General features: G+C 40.4%; 2 protein-coding genes across 5 annotated transcripts in view; one reads left to right on the top strand and one right to left on the bottom strand.

The window, feature by feature from the left end:
* Nucleotides 1-7,346, top strand: part of zgc:171482 (zinc finger protein) — a 59,988-nt gene extending 52,642 nt beyond the window's left edge. For both annotated transcript variants that reach the window (XM_044373004.1, XM_044373005.1), the window contains exon 7: nt 3,727-7,346. In XM_044373004.1, the coding sequence (XP_044228939.1) occupies nt 3,727-3,748 (22 nt within the window). In that variant the 3' untranslated portion in view covers nt 3,749-7,346. The remainder of the gene's footprint in view (nt 1-3,726) is intronic.
* Nucleotides 1-23,683, bottom strand: part of golga7bb (golgin A7 family, member Bb) — a 210,159-nt gene that overhangs the window by 164,089 nt on the left and 22,387 nt on the right. The window lies entirely within an intron of this gene.

Below are 23,683 nucleotides of genomic sequence, written 5' to 3' on the forward strand. Positions count from 1 at the left end.
TTCCCTTCCCTCACATCCGACACAGTCTTTTTATACACACACACACACACACACACACACACACACACACACACACACACACACACACACACACACACACACACCCTGCCCTGAGTTCCTCTGTGTGGTGATGTTAATAAGATTGGGGTGAGGGGGTTGGGGGGGCGCTCACAGTTCTGCTCCCCTAGCAACTGCTGGACTGCGTTTACCTGGCAAACACACGAACACACACACACACACATAGACACACACGCAGCATGCCAAGGTGACTTTCACATTCTCACAAACACTTCCCTCAGACTCATAGCGCTCTCTCTCTCTCTCTCGCTCTCTCACACATTCTCATCCTCGTATATCTCACATCCCACATGTGTGGCCTTGGGACAGATTATTGGATTAGTCTATTAACAACCCCCCCCCTCACTCTGCAGGACCCACATAGACCATGACCTTTTTTTACCTTCTCCCTTCCTGCCTTGTACTTTTCCTCGGCTATGTCACCTTTCCTGCCCTCGTCCTTCCTCCCTACATGTCCTTCTGCCTTAACATTTCCCTCCTTATTCTGATTCATAGCACATACTAATAGTATGTAAAATGTGTGTGCCATGTTGCAAAGCATGTAAAATGTTCATGTTCAGCACACACATTTGCTGTGGTATGTGAAATGTGTCAGTTTGCATGAAAATACTGGGTATGTAACCGATACTCCCATAGGGCTGGGCGATATGGCTGGGGATTGGGGTTGATTCTGCAAAACACAAGCTCGAAACATCATATTTTTTAAAACGAGCAAGAATAATAAAAGACCTGCACCACCTACAAGGATATCATCCTTATGCATAAAATACAGGTTATCCCACACAGCTACTGACTGTCAGTACCAGATACTTCAACTGAGCAGAGCACATCTAGTGTAATAATCAGCACAGATAGAGCAGAAAAGTCTGCTCACTAATTTATCTGCTGCTGTTTTTGTTTCAAAATTGTGGGGTTTTCTTCTATTTTTTACTTTATTTCTTGTGGATTTCTGTATTTTACCTCCTCAAGCCTCTAAAAGTTATTCAGAACAAAACAAAACAAAAAGTTCTCTTTCTAGAGCTGCAAGGTTAGTCGATTCGTTTATTATTCCTTTGACAAAAGATTAATCCGCAACTATTTTGATAATTGAATAATGATTTTAGTAATTTTTTAAGCAAAAATGAAAAAAACGAGATGGTTTCAGCTTCTCATGTTTTATTGCATTTCTTTGTCGAACTTGATGATAAACTGAATATTTGGGGTTTTGGACTGTTGGTCTGATAAAACCAGACATTTGAAGATGTAACCTTGGACTGTAGAGAACTTTAACAGATATTTTTCACTATTTTCTGACAATGTACAGACAAAATGATTAACCGATGAATCAAGACAATCATTGGTAACTTAACTGGTAGACAATCCCAGGTAGACTTTGCTTTATTTTAAGGGGTCACTGGCCAAAAAGGTTGGGAACCACTACTTTACAAGACATCAGCCAGATATCTAGATAGAGCAGATTTTTGCTCAATTTTACGTTCATACTGTACCCTAAAATTATTAGGATAGGTACCCGGTAGTTAAATAATAACTACAGTATAAGTTCTCTCTAAATTACTCCCAAACTTCCAGATTACTGCTCAGTAGTTCATACATATAACCTGTAATAATAGAATACGTACATGGTAGTTAAAGAACATACAAGTTCTTTGTAAGTTTCTGAATCATTATTCGATTATTCCATAACTTCACATCTTGTTCCCCTCTACCTACATATATGTATCAGTATGTACTGTACTGTAACACCATTAGTACATGATTCTTTGTGCCATGTTGTTCCTATAGAAACAGCTCAATCAGGGGAAATTTTCAAAACTATATGAATTCTGATTAATTTAGTGTGAAATAAGAGTTAAATTTAAGGGCAACAAACTTCTTCTGGGATTCCAAAGGTTCCCAATATAGAGTTTAAAATATTGGTCAATTGACGGAAAATTAATTGCCAATAATTTTCATAATAGATTAATATAAAGCAGAAATGCCAAACATGTTGGTTCCAGCTTTGCAAATGTGAGGACTTCCTGCATGTAGAATATCTTAGGGTTTTGGACTCAGTTGAACAAAACAAGCAATTTCAAAACACCCCCCGGGGCTCTGAAAAATATTTTTTTCTACTATTATTTGACATTTTATAGTCAAAATTATTAATCAGTTAATTTACAAATATACAAAAATAATCACAACCGCTCAACTGACTTCTTTCTTTCTGCGATCTGACTCTCTGTTGCCCCCCAGAACGGACCTGGTTTTAGATCTTTGACCGCTCGTCCTGCCCCACACAGCAGTTTTAACTCATCTTGTTGTCCTTCCCTCCCTCTTCGCCGCTACCTGTCCCTTCCCGGAGAACAACGAAAGCTACCAGAATCGTGCCCACCCACTCCTCTGAGAGTCTAAAGTGCTAGATGAGTCCTGACAGAGCAGACAGGATGTAGAGGCCACGGTTTTAACAGCCATTACCAGGATAGGTGCTGACAGCTATGGTGCATCCCTCGCTCTCTCTCTCTCTCTCTCTCTCACACACACACTCTATCGCTCTCCATCTCTACATTTGAAGTGTGCGTGTGTGTCCTAACGCTCCAATTATTAATTGTGGAGGAGTGGCGTTTTAACGAGGTCTGTGATGAAAATGGTGGAATTTGGGAGACTTGTTTTTATGTCAGACTCAGACCGATGGCCGCGTATGGAGACGAACATCTTATTCTCACTTTATGTGTGTGTCTGATTTTGTTTGCCTCACTGAACAAAGGTAAAAACAGACTAAGCTCAGCTCACACTGAGGAGAAAACAATTCAGAACGGCATCATGAAACAAAGATGAAAGAGGTACTGCATTACTTTATTGCTAGGATTTCTGCTGTGACATTCAGGCAACTGAATAACTGAAAGCAACTCAACATTTCGGATACACTCTGTGATGATTAGCTGCAGGATTACTGAGATTTTGGTGCCTTTAAATCCCTGTGTGTACGATAGTGGGTCAAAAATAGATTTTTCTAAAAATGCCTTCTCAATTAGTTGGGTGTAGCTTAGCTTGAGCTTCCATCCAACTTATCTCTTTGTTTTAATTAAGTATGGCGTGTTTGCCTCTGGAGTTGCTTTGTTTCTTGGCGATAAAGCTACAGAATGCAGCCACTGCGCCTGTCATCATGAAAAACAATCAGCAGCTCAAGATAAAGGCCAAATCCACAGTAATTATTGCACCTTAAACATGAAGGTTTATACTCCTATCTTTCTCCTTTGTTTTAATTTGGGGAACAGCCAGATAGAAGGCATAATAGATGGCTGTAATTATGAGAAGATTGTGAAACGGGATTATCGGTTAATGCTTCACACGGAGCCGTTATCCTCGGTAAAGGGGAATTCTCTTCAGTTGCAGCAGAGGAATAAAAGCAATGCAGGGTTACGGTGTTTCATATCTGCACGTTTGAGGACTTTGTTTATCTCGCTATTGTACGCTATATTACGAATGGCATGAGACTTGGACTTGCAGGTAAATGAGATTACTTCCCAGGGACTGAGCATGGCACAAACAGAATATCTTCCCCCCAGTGGGCTTGATGTTCCCTGTGGTTAAAGAGCCCTGTCTCGTCGGATCTGCCTGTGTCAGAGACTAAACAAGACTAACAAATTCTTTCCTGTGTTTTGTTTTCAGCCTGAAGCAACACCAGCAGTAAGCCACCGAGACAGGCCACTCTGGAAAGAAGAAGAGATGGAGACAGAGATTATTGGAGTAAACAACATTAGAAAAGAGGACTCTTGTCAGAAACTGAGAAGTATGAGAAAGTAGTGCAGAGTAACTTCAGTGTGTGTGTGTGTGTGTGTGTGTGTGTGTGTGTGTGTGTGTCTGTGTGCGTGTGTATGGGTGTCAAGGGCATCCATGCATGCATCTACAGAATGCATGTGTGGGTCATTGTGAGCGTGCTTATTTCTATCTTTGATCTAAAAATATATCTCGGAGATTTATTCAGCACCTAAGTGTTTGACATGAGTTCTCGACACCAACAGCCATCAGAGGAATTATGGCTGCTCGTCGCCACATAACTCCTGTGTGAATCACAATCCTAAAAATTGAACTGATGTCAGTGCGTTGCCCGGAGTGGTAATTATCGTTACAATGATCGTCATAGAACAGCAGTAATAAAAAAAAAACTCTGTCACTAGCCGCCCTCTGAGTGTTCTGACAGTGATCCAAGTCTGAACACGATCTTCTGTTTCTACATGCATTTCACAGACAGTGACGCTAACAGTGGCACACGCATGGCTCACTTTCAGACCACTTGAGACCTACTCAGGCCCCGGCTTTCAAATCCAAGGACACGAAAACTCCCGATGACCTCAGCCATTACAGATTGCATGAATTTCCATAACTTTAAAAAAGGTTGTTTTTTTTTTTTTCGGTTTGAATCTTGTGTTGTCTTTAAATGTAGTGGATTGGTGTCACTTTACTCAAATGATGGATGTGTTATTTTGAAACCCATCTTTTCATATATTCCATGTAATCGAAAAAAAAACCTGGAGACGCGGCATGAATACAGTACGGGAGGCAGTGGAGAAAAAGCAGCACAAAGACTTTTAAACTCCTGCTTTGACATGAGGGTCTGTGCAACTTTGTGAATCATCTACTGTTGAAAACATTCCTACAGCACTGAATACTGATGTCAGATGCAATCCGGAGGTACGAAAAAATTCCTGTCTCTGCTGAGATGGGCGACATGTAGACAATTTTTTATTTTTCTGTTGCTGTGGCCAGAGAAAAAATTTCGGTCCCGATTCATGTAGCAGCCAATGTACAATACAACTGGGATGTGATTCAATGCATGCAAAATGTAAAACGTTGCATTCACTTGCCTTTTTTAAACCTATTGCTTGCGCGTTTTGGCAATAGCGCTGCTTTCTAGTGATAGCTTCGTAATGCATTACTGCACATGCTTGCACCTGAACAAAGAGGTCACCTTTTAGTACTGAACCGGCTTTGTTTTACCTCCTGATTTATTCATTACAAAACGAAGACCTTTTTGATACCTATAAATTAGACCAGTCACCGCTGTATAACTCCTCTCATCTGTAGTGTCTTCAGAGTGTCTGTAAAGTGAGTTTCAACAATGGTTTGTAGCACCTTAGCGAGGAGAGAAGACACGCTCCGCTATCCTGTGCTGGCTGACATCGGCCCTGAACTGCACTTCTTTATAAGCTGGATAAAGGACTGAAGAACACAGCTCTCAGTGCTAAACTGTCCTCTGTTAGTTCTTGTTGGACAACCTCCGTTTTTTTTTTTTTCTCTGTTAAGCAGTAAACATTAAAAGCATTTTTTTTTTTTTATTTTGTGCTTTGTTCATTTCACGGTGAGGAGAGTGAACTTCAAATGACCTGATTAGAAATTGTTTTTCTTCTGCGGATGTGGATGAGTAAACGGTTTTTATGCAATCACAGTGTAATATTAACAACCTTACCGATGCGGTTTTGAATTGAAATAGTTTAATGAAGCAAAAAAAAAAGTGTTCTGTGTAAATAAGCAGTAGCTGCAGGTGAAGTTTGTGTTTTAAGAAGAGTTTTGTATTCATAGTGTTTATCTGCACTGAGCCAAGGGGTGATAAGGGAAATGTGTTCATATGGATATTATTGAAAACTACAAAATATGCTGACAGTGAAATGAGAATAAATTGTCTTTGGGGGTGTCATGTTTTTGAATGGCTAACCATCAGAGAAATAAACTCATCCTGAGCCAAGGAGTCAGTGATCACGAGTGAAATTCCAGTCCTAATCTGAAACCACACGGAAGAAAGTCAGTGTCACCGAGAGGGATTCTGGTAGCAGCTGTTTTCATGAAGACAACCACTATCCCTACACGGACCGCCCCCCCCCCCCCCCCCCCCCCCCCCCCTCACAGAAACATCTGATGTGTGACTGTTTTGCCAGTGGATTCATAAAACAAGCCAAGGCTTCCTTCGATGCAGGATTACAAACTGTTGGATTCTAACACGACACCTAATCTACCGATCCTCTGTTGTCGGCGATGCCATCAGGAAAAAAAACATAAAACCGAGGATCGTTTGGCATTTACGACGCACATCATGACTGTTTTGATGACTATTTACACTGACTCCTTTCTCTCCAGCACTGGTGTATTCACGATAGAAACGGTGTCTCTGTGTGTGTGTGTGTGTGTGTGTGTGTGTGTGTGTGTGTGTGTGTCAATATCACAGTCTGTGCAGAGAATGACTGGGCCATGAGTCACATATTTTAGCAGATGTTACATAATATATGACAGATGTATCTATGGGTAGGAATTGTGTGATATGACGCTTGCGGGTGGGTGTCTGTGTATGTGAAGCTGTCAGCTGCACTGGCAGTGTGAGACGCTGTGAGCTGTGTACCATAAGCACATTTGTAAAGACACCTGATGATGAATACAATGAAGATGACAACTATATCTATTTTCTCTTGCAAAATTCAGACCTGTGTTTTTCTTTTCCTTTTTCTGGCAGCAGTCCTCTATCAACACACATACAAAACTTCATGCTTTTCAGTTGTATTCACACAATAATATTACAATCATTGATCTTATTTAAGTTGTAATCCTTAAAATGTCAATCCTGGCTGATTTGGCAACACTCCCCTGCTTAGTGGTGGTAACTAGTGTGTTTTAATATCACAGCAAACACCCTGTGAGCAGCCACTTTGTCAAAAATTAAACAAAGCAAATGAGCGTCGTTTTAATAGAGGAGTCAATCAAAAATAATTGAAACCACAAGCAATTTGATTTCATGATGCACGTGGCGCATAAAAAGGAGTTGGGTTACCTTGCTGTTCACCTAACAGGCTCACTGTGGCTGCTTTTTCTTTTTACTCGCTGCAATCAATCAATGACATAAAATTAAAAACAGTAACACTGGATTGCATGCATGCCCTGTTAATCCAACACAGGTCATTTGAATCCAGCCTGGGAATGCTGGACTCCACCACTAATGATTAAAACTATGCTATAGTGAGATAATTACAGAATATAAATACATGGACTGACTATTGCTAAAAACATACAGACCATAAATAGTATCAAAAACAGGGATTGGTTTAATTAACATTTTAAGGATTACAACTTCCAGTAATCTCCTTTTACTTTAATGTCTCTATCATTGTTCTCTTGTCACTTCATTTCCCAAACCTCATTATTTCTCTGTCTGCACACCAAACTATGGTTACTGTGTAGTTTTATACACATTATGAACAAGAGATGTGAAATGTGTATAATGAGATAAAATCCTGTGATATGAATGAATATCTGTATTTTTGAATCAAGCAGACCAGTTACACACCAGTGGACGAGCAGTGCTGAATGCGGACGACTTCACGCTGACAACTCTGACAGCACAGAATACACAGGGATGTTATGAAAAGTAGAATCGGATATTTTTGAGGTCAATACCCAATCAATAGCTCATCAATAGCTCAATATTGACATTTGAGAGTTTTAAAAAATCTGATAATGATAGATTAGCTCAGATAATTTTTTACATAAACGTTTTGGAAAGAATCCCTTAAACTTGAATTGTTCTTGTTTTATTAAAGGGTTTCCCACAACATATACAAGTGGAGGTGCACTGCCTATCCTAAAACAAAAAGCGCCTCTGCTAACGTCAGAACGCATTATCACACTTTATACACGCTTTTATAATATTAAGCTTCAGGGATAAAGAGCAGAGGTGCTAATTGCCACGACTTCAATGAATAAGCTGTTTGGTTAAAACTTAATCCAGTAGCTAAATTGATGAGACAAGACAGCACAATGCCATGAAAAGAAAACCTGAGTTTTTACAACTATTTCAGGGACAAGAAGACAAAACCAACCTCCTTTGAGGAAATCTGAACAATTTTAATTTTATTAAAGATTTTAATTAAAAAAATATTTTCCAAGCGGGAGGTTTAACTTGTCAGTGCTCTCTGGTGGACAAACTATGTAACACTGTCTCTGATTAACTTAAAACTTATCTTTAGCATCTAAACAACAATTTCTTATATGCTAATTTAAGAGGCTCAAACAAGGTCAAATCTACTGATAATATCAACCACACTGATGTCTTGTTTGGATGCTAATGTATAGTAAATTCAATTTGTGTAGAAAGTGAAAAATACCTGATTTTTCTTCATGGCCACTGTTGGAGGCTTTGACTGCCAACCACCATCACAAACCTACAGGTTCACATCTCATATTGCCTTAGAGGGAGATGTCCTTGCTCCTGTCACAACACTCAACTCTCTTATACACACACACATAATATAGATTTTCATCAGGGCCACGACTCATCATTAATTCATGCAGAAAAGGAGGAAGCACATGAAAAGCGTAGAGGTGTGACCTGAGCTGTGTGTGTGTGTTGTTCTGTGAACCTTGGATGTGACTTGTGTTGAATAAAAAAAAAAAAAAAAAAGCAGATGAAAATGTTGGAAGATTTAAAAAAAAAGTAGATAGTTTGTTCTGATCAAGCAATTAGCTTCAAAGCTTAGTTCTCACAACAACGTTTCCATAGTAACATTGCTGCTGCAGCTCGATGAAGAGAGAGGAAGGCGGAAAGTTTGAGGTAGGCTGAGAGCACCCTCACAAAAACACACACATGCCTTCCTTAAAATCTTGTTAAAAAAAAAAAAAAAAGAGCATAATAACCCACAGACTTTCCTCATGAGCACAGTTAGACTGAGCTGCAAGATATCTACACAAAGAATCAATGTGTTTTTAATTTCTCTGAATGGAAACTAGACTGTTATTTATTTACAGAAAAAAACTGTGCAGTAAATGAGTGAAAAAAAAAAAACAAGTGCAAGGGAGAGAGAAAGAGAAAGCAGCAAGGCGGAGAGGAAATCGATGTGAACGGGAGAGATGCTGTGCACGCTTAATGGCCCACTGTAGTCAACAGGAGATGAGCTAAATAAAACATTAAAGCTGGTATTATGTCATTTCCACTGCGCCATCCAACCACTGTGCACCATAAGTCAGGGGGTGTGAGAATTCTAGGGCATGTTATCTTTGGTTCATACATATTCATGACCCTATCACTGTAACCCCACGTTCTGCTGGCATGTGTTTTCCGCAAAGGTAATCTCTCTGCTGTGGTTTGCACGAGCCGTTTCACAGCTCCGGCTTCTTGAACTCCCTTCGTTTGAAGCACTAATGTGGCCCCGGCCCTCGCTGTAGAGTTTACACTGAATTAGCTGCGGTAATTGATTGTGTAATCGTTTCCAAAACACATGAAGGAGGATCAGTGAGTCACTGTAATGGTACCCAGAGAACCAGTAGACTGGGTGTTACAGTTTCCTCTGTGTGACCTCGTATAAACTGCATCATTATGAGAAGCATTTGTTGAGAATGTCGACATATGTCTTCAGTTGACATTTTAAAGGATATATGGGACACCGGGGTCGCATGAAGCAACAATCTCTTCCCGTGGAGGCAGCGGGGGGATGATTTCATTACTGTAAATTACTGTCTATTTATGAGTGTGAAGCAATTGTGCGCACTGAGTCACCCCTCTTGACAATTGGTAAATGAACAAACAAGAATAGCTTTCAGGGGAGGAACAACGTTGGCTGTTAAAATTTCTGAACTTCTCTTTGATTCAATTGTACTTTCATTTAGTAGAGTAATAACAACGCCCGTGTGATAGAAAAGGTTACACTGATGGTGTAGAGAGAGTGATATTTATTCATAAAAGCCTCTCACAACAATCACAAAGAACAAGGACAGACGATGAACACAGGATACATTTTTTCTTTTTGTCTCTGTTACATAAATACACAATCATTAGAGGCGTTTAACCTGCATATTTAAAACACAAACTCCTAGTTGAGCCAACTCTTACTTTACCTGGCACATGTTTGTGTCTGCCTGCTCCTAACTGGCCGTTGCCGTCAACAATTGTGATGTGACCCCAGAAAGCCCAGCAGCAACAGATTTCCACTCCGCTGCTCTGCTCCATGCAGCAGGCTGTTTGTTGTCAGAGTCTGTCAGAGCTTCCCTGTCAAAAATCATTGTCGCTATCACAATATTCAGCCCCACAGCCCCTGCTGGCATTTGAGACAGTGGATCAGAGGCTGCCGGGGTGACACAAGCAGCCAGTAACACATATGCAGCCACGCAGCACTGAATGCATCTGCAGAAACACCAGAGCACTAGTGGTCTAATTATTGAAGACAGAGATAAGATGTTAAATTGCAGCAATCTTGTGGTGTGTGACCAGTAGTGCTGAGAGGCCTCATCTGTCTGGGCTGGTTTATTCTTGCAAGGCTACATGCTGACCTTACACCTGACACACATTAACTATCCTGTTAAAATTCAAGTCAGCTAGACCAGGTGAGAAGGACAAACCATGAATGCACAGAGAGACAGAGAATAATAATACTGCACTGTTCTGGATCAATATTGTGGAAGATTAAAGCTTATTAAACTGCAGTGACAGTTTAGAAGTAAATGGGTGCCGAGTTCAAGGTATAGCTTTTTATATTATTTACTTTAAATTCTGATGTTAAAATGAAAAAGATGTCCCTCAGGTTGAAAACACTTGGTTTGATTGATGGTTGTGTGTGTGATTTTATGGCAATCCACCCAGTAATGTTGAGATATTTCACTCAAAGCCACAAATGTTAAACAAATGGTGGCACTAGAGGAGAAGTCCAGGTTGTACACAAAGTCATTCTGATTCATCATCTGGGAACCATGAATATCTGCACCAGATTTCATCGCAATCTATCCAATGGTTGCTGAGATACTGGAACAAATTGACGGACTTGCAAACGGACATTGCCATCTACAGAGCCACACCACTAGCATGGTTAAAACAGTATCTATTTGTCAGTGTCGTCAGTATCAAATATGATCTTTTGCCCAAAGCTAAAACCCCAAAGAGGTGAGACTACATGGGAAAAAATCTCATCCTATTGTAAGAATTGTTTCACGTTTAGCAGAAAACACGATTCAAGACTCAACAATGGACCGAATGGATTGCGTGACTCATACAGCAATTTTACAGTCCAGCTGTGTATAAGGTCCAATAAAATACAGTAAAATACCAATACTAATGTCAAATACTGTGTTTAAACAGATGCCCATGTTGTAAATATGTGTCCTGTGTTTTTGTGACCACAAGTAGTTACATAATAATGAAATTACATCATGAGTAACCCTGACAGATTTCTCCAGTATTTTTAACCTTGTTTCATGCTAAAGACAACAAAGCTGTAGCTCCAGTCACGCAGAGACATTGTTTTGGCTTCTGCTATAATCCAAATCTGTCTCTTGCTGTTTTTCAAATGAAGAACCTTTGCCAAGTGCCAAACACTCCTCCAGTAAAAAGCTTTTTTCTGTTCCTGCTCCACGGCTGGCCAGAGACGCTTTAATTAAAACTCTGATCTGACACATTTCACTGCACCAGCGTACAGTTAGAGGTTTTCTGGTATAAAAACCGACCTTGTCAGGACCAGTAGTCCCTCATGGGGACCAAAGCCCGGTTCTAATGAAGCAAAATGTCATTTCTGAGGTTCTGGTTAAGGTTAGGAGTAAGGTGTGAACTGAAGTCAGGTTAAGGTTAGGGTTAGGCATGAATTGGTTATAGTTAAGGTTAGGGTTAGGCTGTCCACAGTGAATGGAAGTCAATGCAATGTCCTAACAAGGATAGCTGCGTAAACTTTTGTGTGTGTGTGTGTGTGTGTGTGTGTGGTCTGTGTGTGTGTGTGTGTGTGTGTGTGTGTGTGTGGTCTGTGTGTGTGTGACTATGAGAGAGAGAGATCTATTTGAGTGTTTTGGCAAATAGCATATGCAGTGTGCAAGCGCCCTAAAAAATTCATTACAAGATGCACGCTCCATCTAAAATCTATTTCACCATCTGGAGACTTTCACGACAAATAAATCTTGTTCCTTCAAAGAGAGAGTCTTTCAATTTAAATAAAACAGGATCTTTCACAAACTGCAGGCAAGCAACATTTGGTACAAAAGAAATTAAATTTACCGTCTACGAAAACTAATTTACACTGAACACACAATGAAGTTAGGAAAAGGGGCGACATTAAACAAAAAGGACTGAGTGCAGGAATGTTTCAGGGATGTCCTGCAATACCTACACACTTCCAAACTAGGCTATGCAGAAACTGGGCCAGTGAGGCAGCATTTGGCCTAATACCGTATGTATCTGGGCCTTGACTCAGGAGGGGGACAGACAGTGTAATAAGTCTGTCTGTCAGCTGACGCAAAATCTGATATTTCCCCCTCCTGTGACTGTTGTCATCTCAACATCCTGCTCCAAGCCTGCAGAGCGCACCCCAAACCAGCCATCTAAATCTGTAACCAGCATGCAAACAAACACACACACACACACACACACACATTCATACACAGACAGCCTGTCTACAGCTGAAATTAGTTTGTCAAAGCCAACAGGCAGCTAGTCAGGTGCTCTGTCTCCCTGTCACCTCACTGTCCTCTCATGCCTATATGTGATGAATGATGTCACAACAACCATCATTGTTAAAGTCGATTTGAAAGAGCCTAAATATGCATTTTGTAATTAACTTTATCGAAGTAAAGGGGAAAATTCAACTTGTCCCATGAAATCAAAGGGTCAAATTAAGGGTCTATGCTGTGTCTTTCAAAATCTTTTCTCTATGGTGGAGATAATAAGGCTTTGCAATAACAAATAATAGCCTAATGTTTTGGGGCATATTTGCTTTCACTGACAGATGCTTATTTGCTCTTTAGCTTCATTTAGTTTCCTAATTTTGTGTCTCCGTCTTTCTGACGAGATGGCAGCAAGAAATAAACTTCAAGACTGTGGGTCAAATCCAAACAATATTATGTTTAATGTCTGGCAGTTAGTATACTGGAAATTATTTTAACATATTGAAATATTTAAATTATTTCAAAGACATGATACTTTTTTCAGATCTTTGTTTTAATTTGTTCCTGTAAGTACAAAACATCTAAAAACATCCCCTTAGCCAGAATGATGTCACAGATGCTACATTCATGTTTTCTTATAGTTGGTGCAAATTATACATACTATATATGGAGTGTAATGCTCCAATTGAAAGTGTGCATCAGTGCACTTCTGCCTGGGTGTGGTGACTTTCCTGCAAGTTGTGTGAAATGTCAGACAAATCAGACAAAAACTGATTCCTAAGCAGAAACAACAAAAAAAATCCAAATTAAATCCAATTCCAATTAAAAGTTTCAGGTAAGCAGAAAATTACTTTAGCACAGAAACAGAACAAGGCACCAGCTTTTTTTAATGTATCAGCATTATGTGAGAGAAAGAGAAAAGGGAGACGGTCAAGCAGAGTACGAGATGGCCTAGTTGTGTTAGAATAATATGTTAAACGTTTTTTTCTAAAGCCTCTAAGCAGTCATTAAGTACTGTAATAGGACAATGACAAATTTTCTGGTGTTTTGGCTTTTGTCAGCATGCACATTAGATTAAACTAAACAATAACTTTCAGGCAAAGTGCTGACTTTCAGCTTTGAGCTTTGAGTGTTTGGGGGTGCTGACATCCCAACTGGGTGAAGAGTGTAGGAATTACAACCCTTTTTCACATTTCCATCAGTTTTATGACGATACAGCAGGACAGTGATGCTAAATATACAACCAACCAAGGAGTTCTTTATGTCTGAACTGTTAAACATACTTTCATTAGTGGTCATTAGTGGACCCTGAAATGAAGAGAAGACGCTACATTACAGGTCTGGCAGAGAATCACCAGGGAAGATATCAAATGTCTGTTGCGCCAACACAACAAAAATATGTTTATTGTAATTGCAGCAACAATACAACAATTCTCTAGAGCAGTGGTTCTCAACCTATTTGGGGAACTGGATCCCAGGGTTCTCCCTGCCTATCTAACTCAAAGGTGAGCCGCCTTTGTTGAAACTTCCAGCATGTGTTGTTGACGAAATGAAAAAGGCAGAACTCACCTGCGAGCGCAGTGCAGCACTCGGGACAGTCTACAGCACACACATGCTAGAGTTATCTGGTACATGGATGTTCATCTTCAAAATGTGCAGCAGTTGCAAGCATTTTTTGATTTAATAACTAAATAATTAGAGATAAACGTGAAGTATATTGTGAACTTTCTATGCCGCCACTCAGAGACGTTAACGTTAACAGAGTGGAGCAGCAGTAACAAACGAGGCTGGCTGACCAACACACACTGTAGCATTAAACAACTTAAACCAACTCTGAGGTGAAGAAAATAACCCAGTGTTCAGTCTGTTTCACCTTAAAAACCCTGCGCCCACTCAGCGTCTTGTACAACAACGTCTTTCCCCAGAGCTAACGGTGCAGCAGAGAGGCAGCTGGAGACTGGAGCCTCCCCTCATTTTGTTATTCTCATACAGGCAGGAGACTGTAAGATGCCTTCAAATTAATTCATTCATTAATTAATGCAGTTAATTTTGTGAAATAAAAAGGCTGCGGATCATTTATCTTATCTGCCATTTATGTTTCTTATTGTATTTCAGTGGAATAAGGACACCAGTGAATGGTTTGGCACACAGTACAGGAGCACACAGGAGCAAGAGACTGAAAATATCCATCTTGGTATAAAATTTAAATCCCTATGGACACTTTTGTCTGCTCTAGAGCACACTGTAGTGTCCATATCAAATTTAGTAAACTAAATCATTTCATTGACTCAGTGTGAAGCCCTTTAATATATGGTTCGTGTGTTTAAGGTGTTAAAAGTTGCATGAAATTAATAATTAAACACTGAAATGGATGAACCATACTCGCCCTCTAACGATACACATCCTTTCTGCACTTAAAAGCAGAATATCAAAGGGTCTTGACCCTAATCAGGCACTGCTGTATAAGTGAACCGGATGAGACGGAGTATAATGCAGAGCCATTAGAACACTAAAACGCACTTAGCCTTCATTAGAAGAGGAAAAAGTGGGAAGTCACTGCACGGCAAGAAGACTCATCTTTTGTGCTGGTAAATGTAAAAGGCCGGGGAGTTAACTGAGCTGAGTTCCCCATGAGGAGCAATATATAATCTTTTAGGTCACAAACCAGAGGGCGGCTGTCATCACAATCACTGTGGGATGAAACCCACTGCACGGGTTTGAATAGGCTGCTAATATCTCTCAGATCCCTAGGGTGGATGATGTTATTCACCCTAAAATCTGCGGCTGTTCTGACGTCTGTGCGAAGGCAGTTGACAGTTCGCACATGTGAGTCACAGGCGTCACTTCTTGCGTGTCAACACAACAAAACTAAAATAAGAATGTTAATTCCGTTTGGGTACCGATCCAAATGAAAATCAGGTGACATTATAAAGCGAGCACGCCCTGGAAAATGACATCTGATCTAAATAAAAACCTGCAGAATGGTAAACATATTGTTATTCATGCTCTTGTCATCATGAGATGCACACACACGAACACACATACACACACATCGCACTCTCGTGATGACAGGTGCCAATTTTCTGAGTAAAAAATCCACAGAGACTATATTTGAACATGACGGCTTACAGGCATCATGACTACCTCGCTGTACAAAGCTGTAGCAAGGTCTCTGTTACCTTTAGAGACAGCTGCAGCACCATCAAAGTTGGACTGAACCTCATGCGTGATTTTAAATCTGTATAAATTAGTATTAACAAAATCATCATTTGTACCTTAACAATTTAAAAAGTGTGATTACACCCTCTTTCCAGCACACAAGTGACTAATTGCAAGCATCTTTTGCCAATCTTTTATTTAATGATAGTTTGCCAACAAGCGGTAAACAGATGCATTCATCTGAAATGACAGGCTTGTTACCCGGGCTTTGTAAAAGCAGCTCCGTCTGAAAATCTGCATTAAACAGCTCCGTCACAAACACAGCCTCCAATCAACTCCTCAGTCACAGCCTACTTAAGATTCTGATCACAGAATTGTGGGAAATTGCATCACAACTGCATGTGTGACAGGTGTCAGAGCGACAGAGACACACGGAGGCTGACGGATGGACAGAGACACCATAGGAACTGTTACTGATTGGACCGGTTAAGCTGTAGGCACATATAGCAGCGGAGAACGAGCGCTAGAAAGGAAAAGAAAGTGTGTTTTCACATTTCGGTTGCGGCCACACACAGGTTTTCTATTAGATGACAGATGACACGCTTCACACCCTGCACACTGAAGATATCACTCAGCACAGCCCTTACCTCCTCCTCCTCCTCCCTCACCTCTCCATCTGGCTATTGCCTCATCCCAATTTTACCCCCTGCCCACCACCACCACCACCACCACCACCACCACCACCCCCACATACATCCATGTTGTCTATTCCTCTCAGCGTGTCTTCCTTCCCAGCACTGAAGCTCTAGCCAGGTATGTTAATGAAGTTAATCGAATTGTCACCTGCGGTGAAGCAGCAAAACTTTCACAAAGTTCACAGTTAATTTTACCTTAATTCAATCAGCGGTTGTCTATCTTCCTGCATTCTGTTCTTGTGTATGTGCGTGGACAAACACCACTGTATTTGTGTGTTTGTGTTTATGCACTTGGACGCGTTTTTCTCCCTGAGCCGCATTACCAGCAGTTTGGCAGAAATTAGCCATAATCATATTAGCTGCTCTCCCTCCTCGTCTGCCGCGAGAATAAATGTGGGACAGAATTAGCAGCAAGTTTCCTTCTCAGTTATCTCAAGCCTGTGATCAACTCGCCTGACAAAGACAGCGGCTTAAGTGATGACAAAGACAACTCTTAAAAGGTTGTGTAAGAGCTGACAAAGACGGATCAAGGTTGGCACTCTGAATTTAATGCCGCAGAATTGCTACTCAAGACCATTTGAGATCTCAAATGTGATGACCTTGTGTCGGCTTGTCGCCGTGGTCGCTCAGTAATGACATGGACCAGGTGTCAGAGGTTAGTGGCTAGACAGCGGCATTAGCTCCAGCAGGCTGCCATGCTTTGCTGAGCGAGAAATCCCCCCCGAGGATCATGAGGCCCGTAGGAGAGGGTGTTACATATTTCACTCACTCACAAGTCACCAACACATCCACACTGCATACCATTGTCTCATTGTGGTCCCTCACCCTGTGGCCTTGGTCCCCAATGTGTGTGTGTGTGTGTGTGTGTGTGTGTGTGTGTGTGTGTGTGTGTGTGTGCGTGTGTGTGTGTGTGTGTGGACATGACTGAGATAGTTCACTATGTGCCATAGATTTCATAAGTGCTAGCAGGTCTCTCCATATTTATTCTCCCCTGACAGTGACCTTGCTGCGCTGTCTCCACACTGTCTCCACATCCTAAGTCTGAATGCCAGGGCTGTCAATCAAACAGGCTCCTACCTCCCCCCAGCACTACCTTAGGGACTATTCTAATGAGGTACATGTTGGCATTATGGGACAAAGACTGCCTGTGAAACTGTTTCATACAAGGGCAGTCATTGCGATGTGTGTGGAGAGAAAATATAGAGACAGTGAGAGCAGCTTTACTCCAGTTGTTTGGTAGATAAGCAAAAAAGAGGTTTTTTCTCTCGTAGTGAAATAAAACAAATAGCACAAAGGCCGGGTGAAATGTTTCAATAACTTATTTTGAGAATTGTTTTTCTGTCCACATTCATGTCCAAATTCTCAGTTGTTAAACGTTATCTAAACAGAAACTGCTGTACAACAATTTTGCCTAGATAAAGTAAGTAAGTCTAAAATTTGCAAAATTTGATTTAAATCAGGAACTATATGATCAAAGAATAATAAAACAAAATTAGAAATCTGACTCATACTAACTCTTTTCAGTCAGTACCAAAAAGTTGAATAAACAGCTCTGCACACCGAAGGTACACGTTTACCTCATTCCTCCATTTTTAAACTATGCAAAGTTAATTTGCTGTCACTTTGTATCCTTTAAGGCTCAATTTATGCTGCCAAAAGTTATTTAGGGAGACTTGGCACCAGTGTGTGTTTGTGGATCTGCAGCAACAACAGTGAGACAGTAGTGCCAGCTGTTTGCTGTCCAGGCATACAGCAGAACAAGCTTTGCGAGAATTAGTGGTCACACACACACACACACACACACACACACACACACACACACACACACACACACACACACACACCTCTTTCCCTCACAGCAAAGTCTGAGACAGACAATCAAAGAGGATTTACTGATGCTGTGTCAAACCTGCATTTCTGCTCTCCATTTGCTTTTTCTCCTGATCTTTCTTCACGCTCACACGTACCTACACACAGGGTTCCTCATGCGTACTCACTCAGACACACACACGTACTATAAACTGCATCTTAAAAGGTGGTCGATCAAACATTTAATTTTCCTCCAGTGCTGACAAAGGCCTCTCACCACTGAACAGAGACAAGCCGTTTTTATCGATTGGCGTCCAGAGGGCCCCGGCAGCTATTATAGCAGCAATGAGTGACTGGCCCAGTCAATAGACTTTCTATTAGTGGACTGCTCCCTCAGCCCCACGCCAGCACACACACACACAGTGAGAATGAGAGAGAGAGAGAGAGAGAGAGGGGAAAAGACTTGGGAGTTGTATGAAGGTCAGTGAAAGGAGCAGCGAACCCCCTGAGGGAAACGCGTAGTGTGTGAGCGAGTGTGTGAGAGAGAGAGGACCGGGAGTAGATCAATAAGAGGAATAAATAGGCACTGACACTAGACTCTGGTATCAGAGACATGGATGCTAGTAACTGCTAGATACATGGACAAGTCCTTGCTCGTCACACATACATGCAACACAGATTACTCTGTTATTGACACATTAGTAAAGGATTTCTTTTATACAACCACAAAGTCATGTTTATGGCACTCCAACACGGTGACAAATATTAAAATAATAGTACAATGTGACAGCAGTGACCTTGGTCCCGCCTGCCCGAGGCAAATTTAGACTGATGAGCTGTAAGGTGTGCATGCTGCTTCGCTCTAACAGAGGGAGTAATAGCCAAGGCAAACACCCTCATTCATCTCTGAGCATCTCTCGTAATACCACCTATCATTAATGATCCTACACTGCTTAAACAGACAAAGATTAATCTGACAGCACAAGAGACAGAGAGAGAGAGAGTCAAACAGAGAACACGAAGGAACAGGAGCATGTCAGACTTTGACTTGAGCTCCATGCGGTGTTGTTTGAGTCATTTTTTATGAGTTTCAGCGAGTGTGGAGGTACATTAGCTAAAACAAAATGTGTAATTAGAAGATTAATATGTAAATCACAACTTCACACTGGGATACTGACTTTTACTTTAGTACATTTCAGTCAGTAAGCTCATATTGATCAGATTATCATGTGAATCAATAATCAGTATGAGTTTGTCTAGTTACCAGTCATGAGAAGCAGCAGTACAGTTGCTATTATAAAGCTTTAATGATCTTGGTAAGAGCAAGGAGGAACCCAATATAAACAGTTGTGCCTGAGGGTCCTTAACATTACCTTGCCCCAATACAGATATATCAGTTTACCAGTTAGCTTACAAGCACGATGGCTGTGTTCACTAATGTGATCGAGTCTTTTTATGTAAATCTGTCTTTGACTAGTGTACAACTGCTTCTAGTGTAATACTACTGTATTTGTCAGTTTGGTAGGTTGCTGTCCAACTTGACTTGACAAAATAGCTCATTAGTAGTTAAGTGTTATTCAGAGTTAGTCATGTCACATATAATTTAATATAGTCCTTGAGTTATTTAGCTTGTTTTGATTCAGAGTTTGTTAGCTGTTTGGTCATAGTACACACTAATTTTTTAGAAGTTTGCAAACTAAGCTTTAATACTTGTAAGCAAAATTAAATAAACATTTCAGAAAGCTGTTCTCTGAAACAGGCCTATTGTTTAAATCTTTAGCAACCACCAACAGAATTATTAAAATAATATTTTTTTTATAAGCAGATATAATTTACAACATAATTTCAATAATTTCAAAGTCAAATTTGTATACTACAATATCTGTGATATCCTGTGGGCAAAACCATTGTATGATTGGACAGTGTAGCTGATTTAATGTTCATGCTCCATTGTGCTTTTCTATCCAAAAAATTAAATAACAAGAACAGTGCAGTCAGTAGAATGCAGATCTCCACCAGGTGTCTAAATTTTCTTATATAGATGTATGCAAAGTTTTTAATAAAGTGTTTTTGTATAGAATAGTCTAGTATAGTTTTCTGTAAGATGCACAGAATGGTGTGCACATAAAGTCTAAGCTTTACTATAGGCTCAATCACGTAGGAATCACGAAAATATGTTTTTTTTAAAATTGTTAATCACTGCAACCACGAGAGGTCCCTGAGCATATAGTCATGAATGTGCACAAAAAAAAAATTGGGTCCAGTAATATGCAAGATTAGCTGTGGACACACACACACACACACACACACACAACCAAACGCATGATCTCCTTCCAGGCTTACGCCTGGCGGAGATAATAACACAGTCTTAAAAGAAAATGCTTTACAAAAAAAAATAAAGAGGGAAATTCCAGGGTCGACCACACAATTGCAGGAGGCAAAGCTGCCAAAGTCTTGAATACATGCATGTGAAACATGTCCGCACAATAAAAAAGGCTTAGTTGAAACATCTAATCAAACACTGTAATATGCAGAATGACCTGGGCCTCAAAAGAAACAGCTAAACAAAGCAGTAAAGCAGTAACTCATGACTAAAACTGGAAAAGGCTAGCAATACCAAATAGATGTTAGCATTTGGAGAAGAGCAGATAGGCTGAATTGTTGTGAAGCTACCATCTCTCTAAAGCCTCTTGATCTTGCAGTGTTCAAGACAGATGACCAAAGTCTGACCAATGCTTGTCAGACTTTGAAATGTCAAGAGGATTAAAATACAAAGAAACAGATTGTTGCATTTCGGGCTCAATCTTTGCTTCTTCTGCACTTCTGTGATGAAGCACCACATCAGAGAAGCTCATTGCTCTGTATGCAGAGATGTGTCACCAAAAACAATTCAACAAAAAGACAATTTAGTCTTATTTTTTATAGTTAGAAACTGCAGTATAGTGCAGCAAGTGCAGTATTCATCCTAGAGCTGAAAATGGGAGCAATGCAATATTCTTGTTCTTTATGTAATTACAATGAATATGCATGTACTTTCAAAGGCCATGTATGTTCCTTTTACACATAATCAGAAAGGGCAGCCGCGTGGCTGAGCAAGGACAAACTAAACAGGAGCAAAATTAAGAAAGACACAAGGAGAAAGCTTTCACTTTCATTTGAATTTGTTGTGACAGTCACCAAGAGCTCAGATACTGTGTACATACAGCTGCACTCAGGACTTATACTAGAAGAATAGTTCTCCCTAAAAATAAAATCCAGTCATCTGTCTACTATCTACTCCCTCAGTGTAAATCTACGGAAGTTCATAAAACTGTTAAATAGTGCTTTGATCCACAACATTTGATCAAAGCCCTCTAAACTAATGATATAATGAGGTAAAACAGGAAATAATTAGATATATATTAAAGAAAGTGATTACACAATATGAGGATTTTTTTGTTGTGAACGATTAATTTCCAATTTGGGAAAAGGCTGAAATGAGAACATATGGGTAGAAGGAAAAATGGATTTAGCTTCAGTGACATCACCTACTGTCATTTTGCAGCCTGGAGTTTAGATTTGTTCTTGTCAGTGTCTCTGTCAGATAGTTTGTGCAGTGCCACAGGGAAGCTGAGATGGGACAAACAGGAAAAATTGTTTCCTGTGACTGACAGTTGTCAGTAAACACAACTCAAACATACCTCTTTTAACAAGATTTTTTTTTTTCAAAGTCACCACCAAGACACACCAAGATATGAAATTAGAATTCCCTTTGGGTTCAGAGAGTGTTTCTGCAAAAGTGAGATGGACTGTCATGGTGAAGAGGGTCAAATAAGTTCTGATCCTCATCTATGGTCATGAGCCTCAAGTAATGACTGAAACTCACAGATAAGCAGTTGTAATGAGTACCTAGGGAGTATAAAACCTGCTCTTTTGCAGTGAAAGATCCCAGTTGAGGTAATTTGGGCATCTGATCAGGATGCCTCCTAGACATCTTCCTCTGGAGGTATTCCAGGCACTGGAGTGATTATGTATCCCATTTGGAACGCCTCAGGGTCTTCCAGGTAAATTTGGAGAACATGGTGGATTGGTGGATGGATGGATGGATGGATGGACAGACGGATGATATAAGTGGCAGGAAGTGGATGGATGGATGTGCGGAGAACAATTTGCAGTTTTCTACTGACTGAGTGTTTGTTGGGCCAACATCTGGTGGCCTTCAGGGGAACACTGTATTTGACGTGTAGCCATGGTTGCTGCCTCTGACAACTAGTGCTAAATCTTTTTGTTTTTATTTGTTTGGTTCTCTTATACATCCAAAGCTTCATTTCAACTGAACTTGGGGTGAGTAGATATTGCCAGAATTTTTATTTTGTTTTCATTTCATCTTTAACTTCTCACCCAGTCCCTTTGTGTAGTGCACATGGGAGCCTGGATTAGCTGTGGTCTCAGAGGGGTAAATACAGCAGTGGTAATCTACTGAGGAGTTTGGTACTGTCTGTGTATTCAGCTAATCACACTAATGCCAGTTGGACCGCCAAGGCTCTGAGATTTAAAGGGAGAAAGCTACATGGGAAATGAGAACACAGCTGGATATCTTGCCACCTAACAATGGAGAAGAGTTTCTGTAAGAGGGGAAGGATGAAGACGACTGACAATTACACCTTTGTCCTCGAGGTTTTGTTCATTCAAGTCACATTACTATAACACTGACTTATACTATGGCTGACAAACACACAGTGCTGCGAGCGCATGCACACACTGAAACGCTGATGGCAGGTACACACTTGTTAAATACAACTGTGTGAAAGTGGTGTGATTGTGTGAAAACAAAACATTAGCATTCAGACAGAATTCACACACCCTTTCACAAGAATAAATTACATCATTTCAAACATTCACAGACACAATAGAGATATAGGATTTCTGCAGAAGTGAAGGAGGATTCTTGTTTTAAGGCAGTATATTTAGCACGCCAAAGATAAACAAAAGATGTCCAGACTATCTCTTTCTCTCTGTTCTTCTTTCTCACAATACAAAAACACACTTTTCTTTTCTCAGTCTCTTGCTTACTCACAGTAGCAATTCTTTGTGGGCATGTTCCTGCCAGCGAAGATATTAGCAGCACCCTTCTGACAGTTTAATCATGCATACAAAAATGTGACAGACTCAAATTAGAGGGACAAGTCAAGAACACTGACTACACAGGACTTTTAAACATGTCAGTGTCTCATGCTTCATTAACACAGGCACCTTACCACACGCACATTATGCAGACACTTGCAACCTTCACTCTTCATAGTGTGTGTGTTTTTGTCTTCTTGTTTCAAGGACACTGGGCCTCATTTACTAATATGTGCGTAGAAATGTTTTTACTTTGTGCACAAAATAATTGCGCATGCAAAATTACCGTCGGATTCATGACACGTGCGCACTGGCCAATTCAGTTCTTACTACCGTGCGTATGTTAGTGAATCAGAATCATTCTAAATTGACAGGCGCGTGCCTGCTATTGCTAATTAGCATACTACCACGCCCTCATTTCTCTATATAAGGAAAGCTCTGTTGTAGCAGTGCAGCGGTGGAGA

Source organism: Thunnus albacares, chromosome 14, assembly GCF_914725855.1.
Source record: "Thunnus albacares chromosome 14, fThuAlb1.1, whole genome shotgun sequence".
Taxonomy (NCBI): Eukaryota; Metazoa; Chordata; class Actinopteri; order Scombriformes; family Scombridae; genus Thunnus; species Thunnus albacares.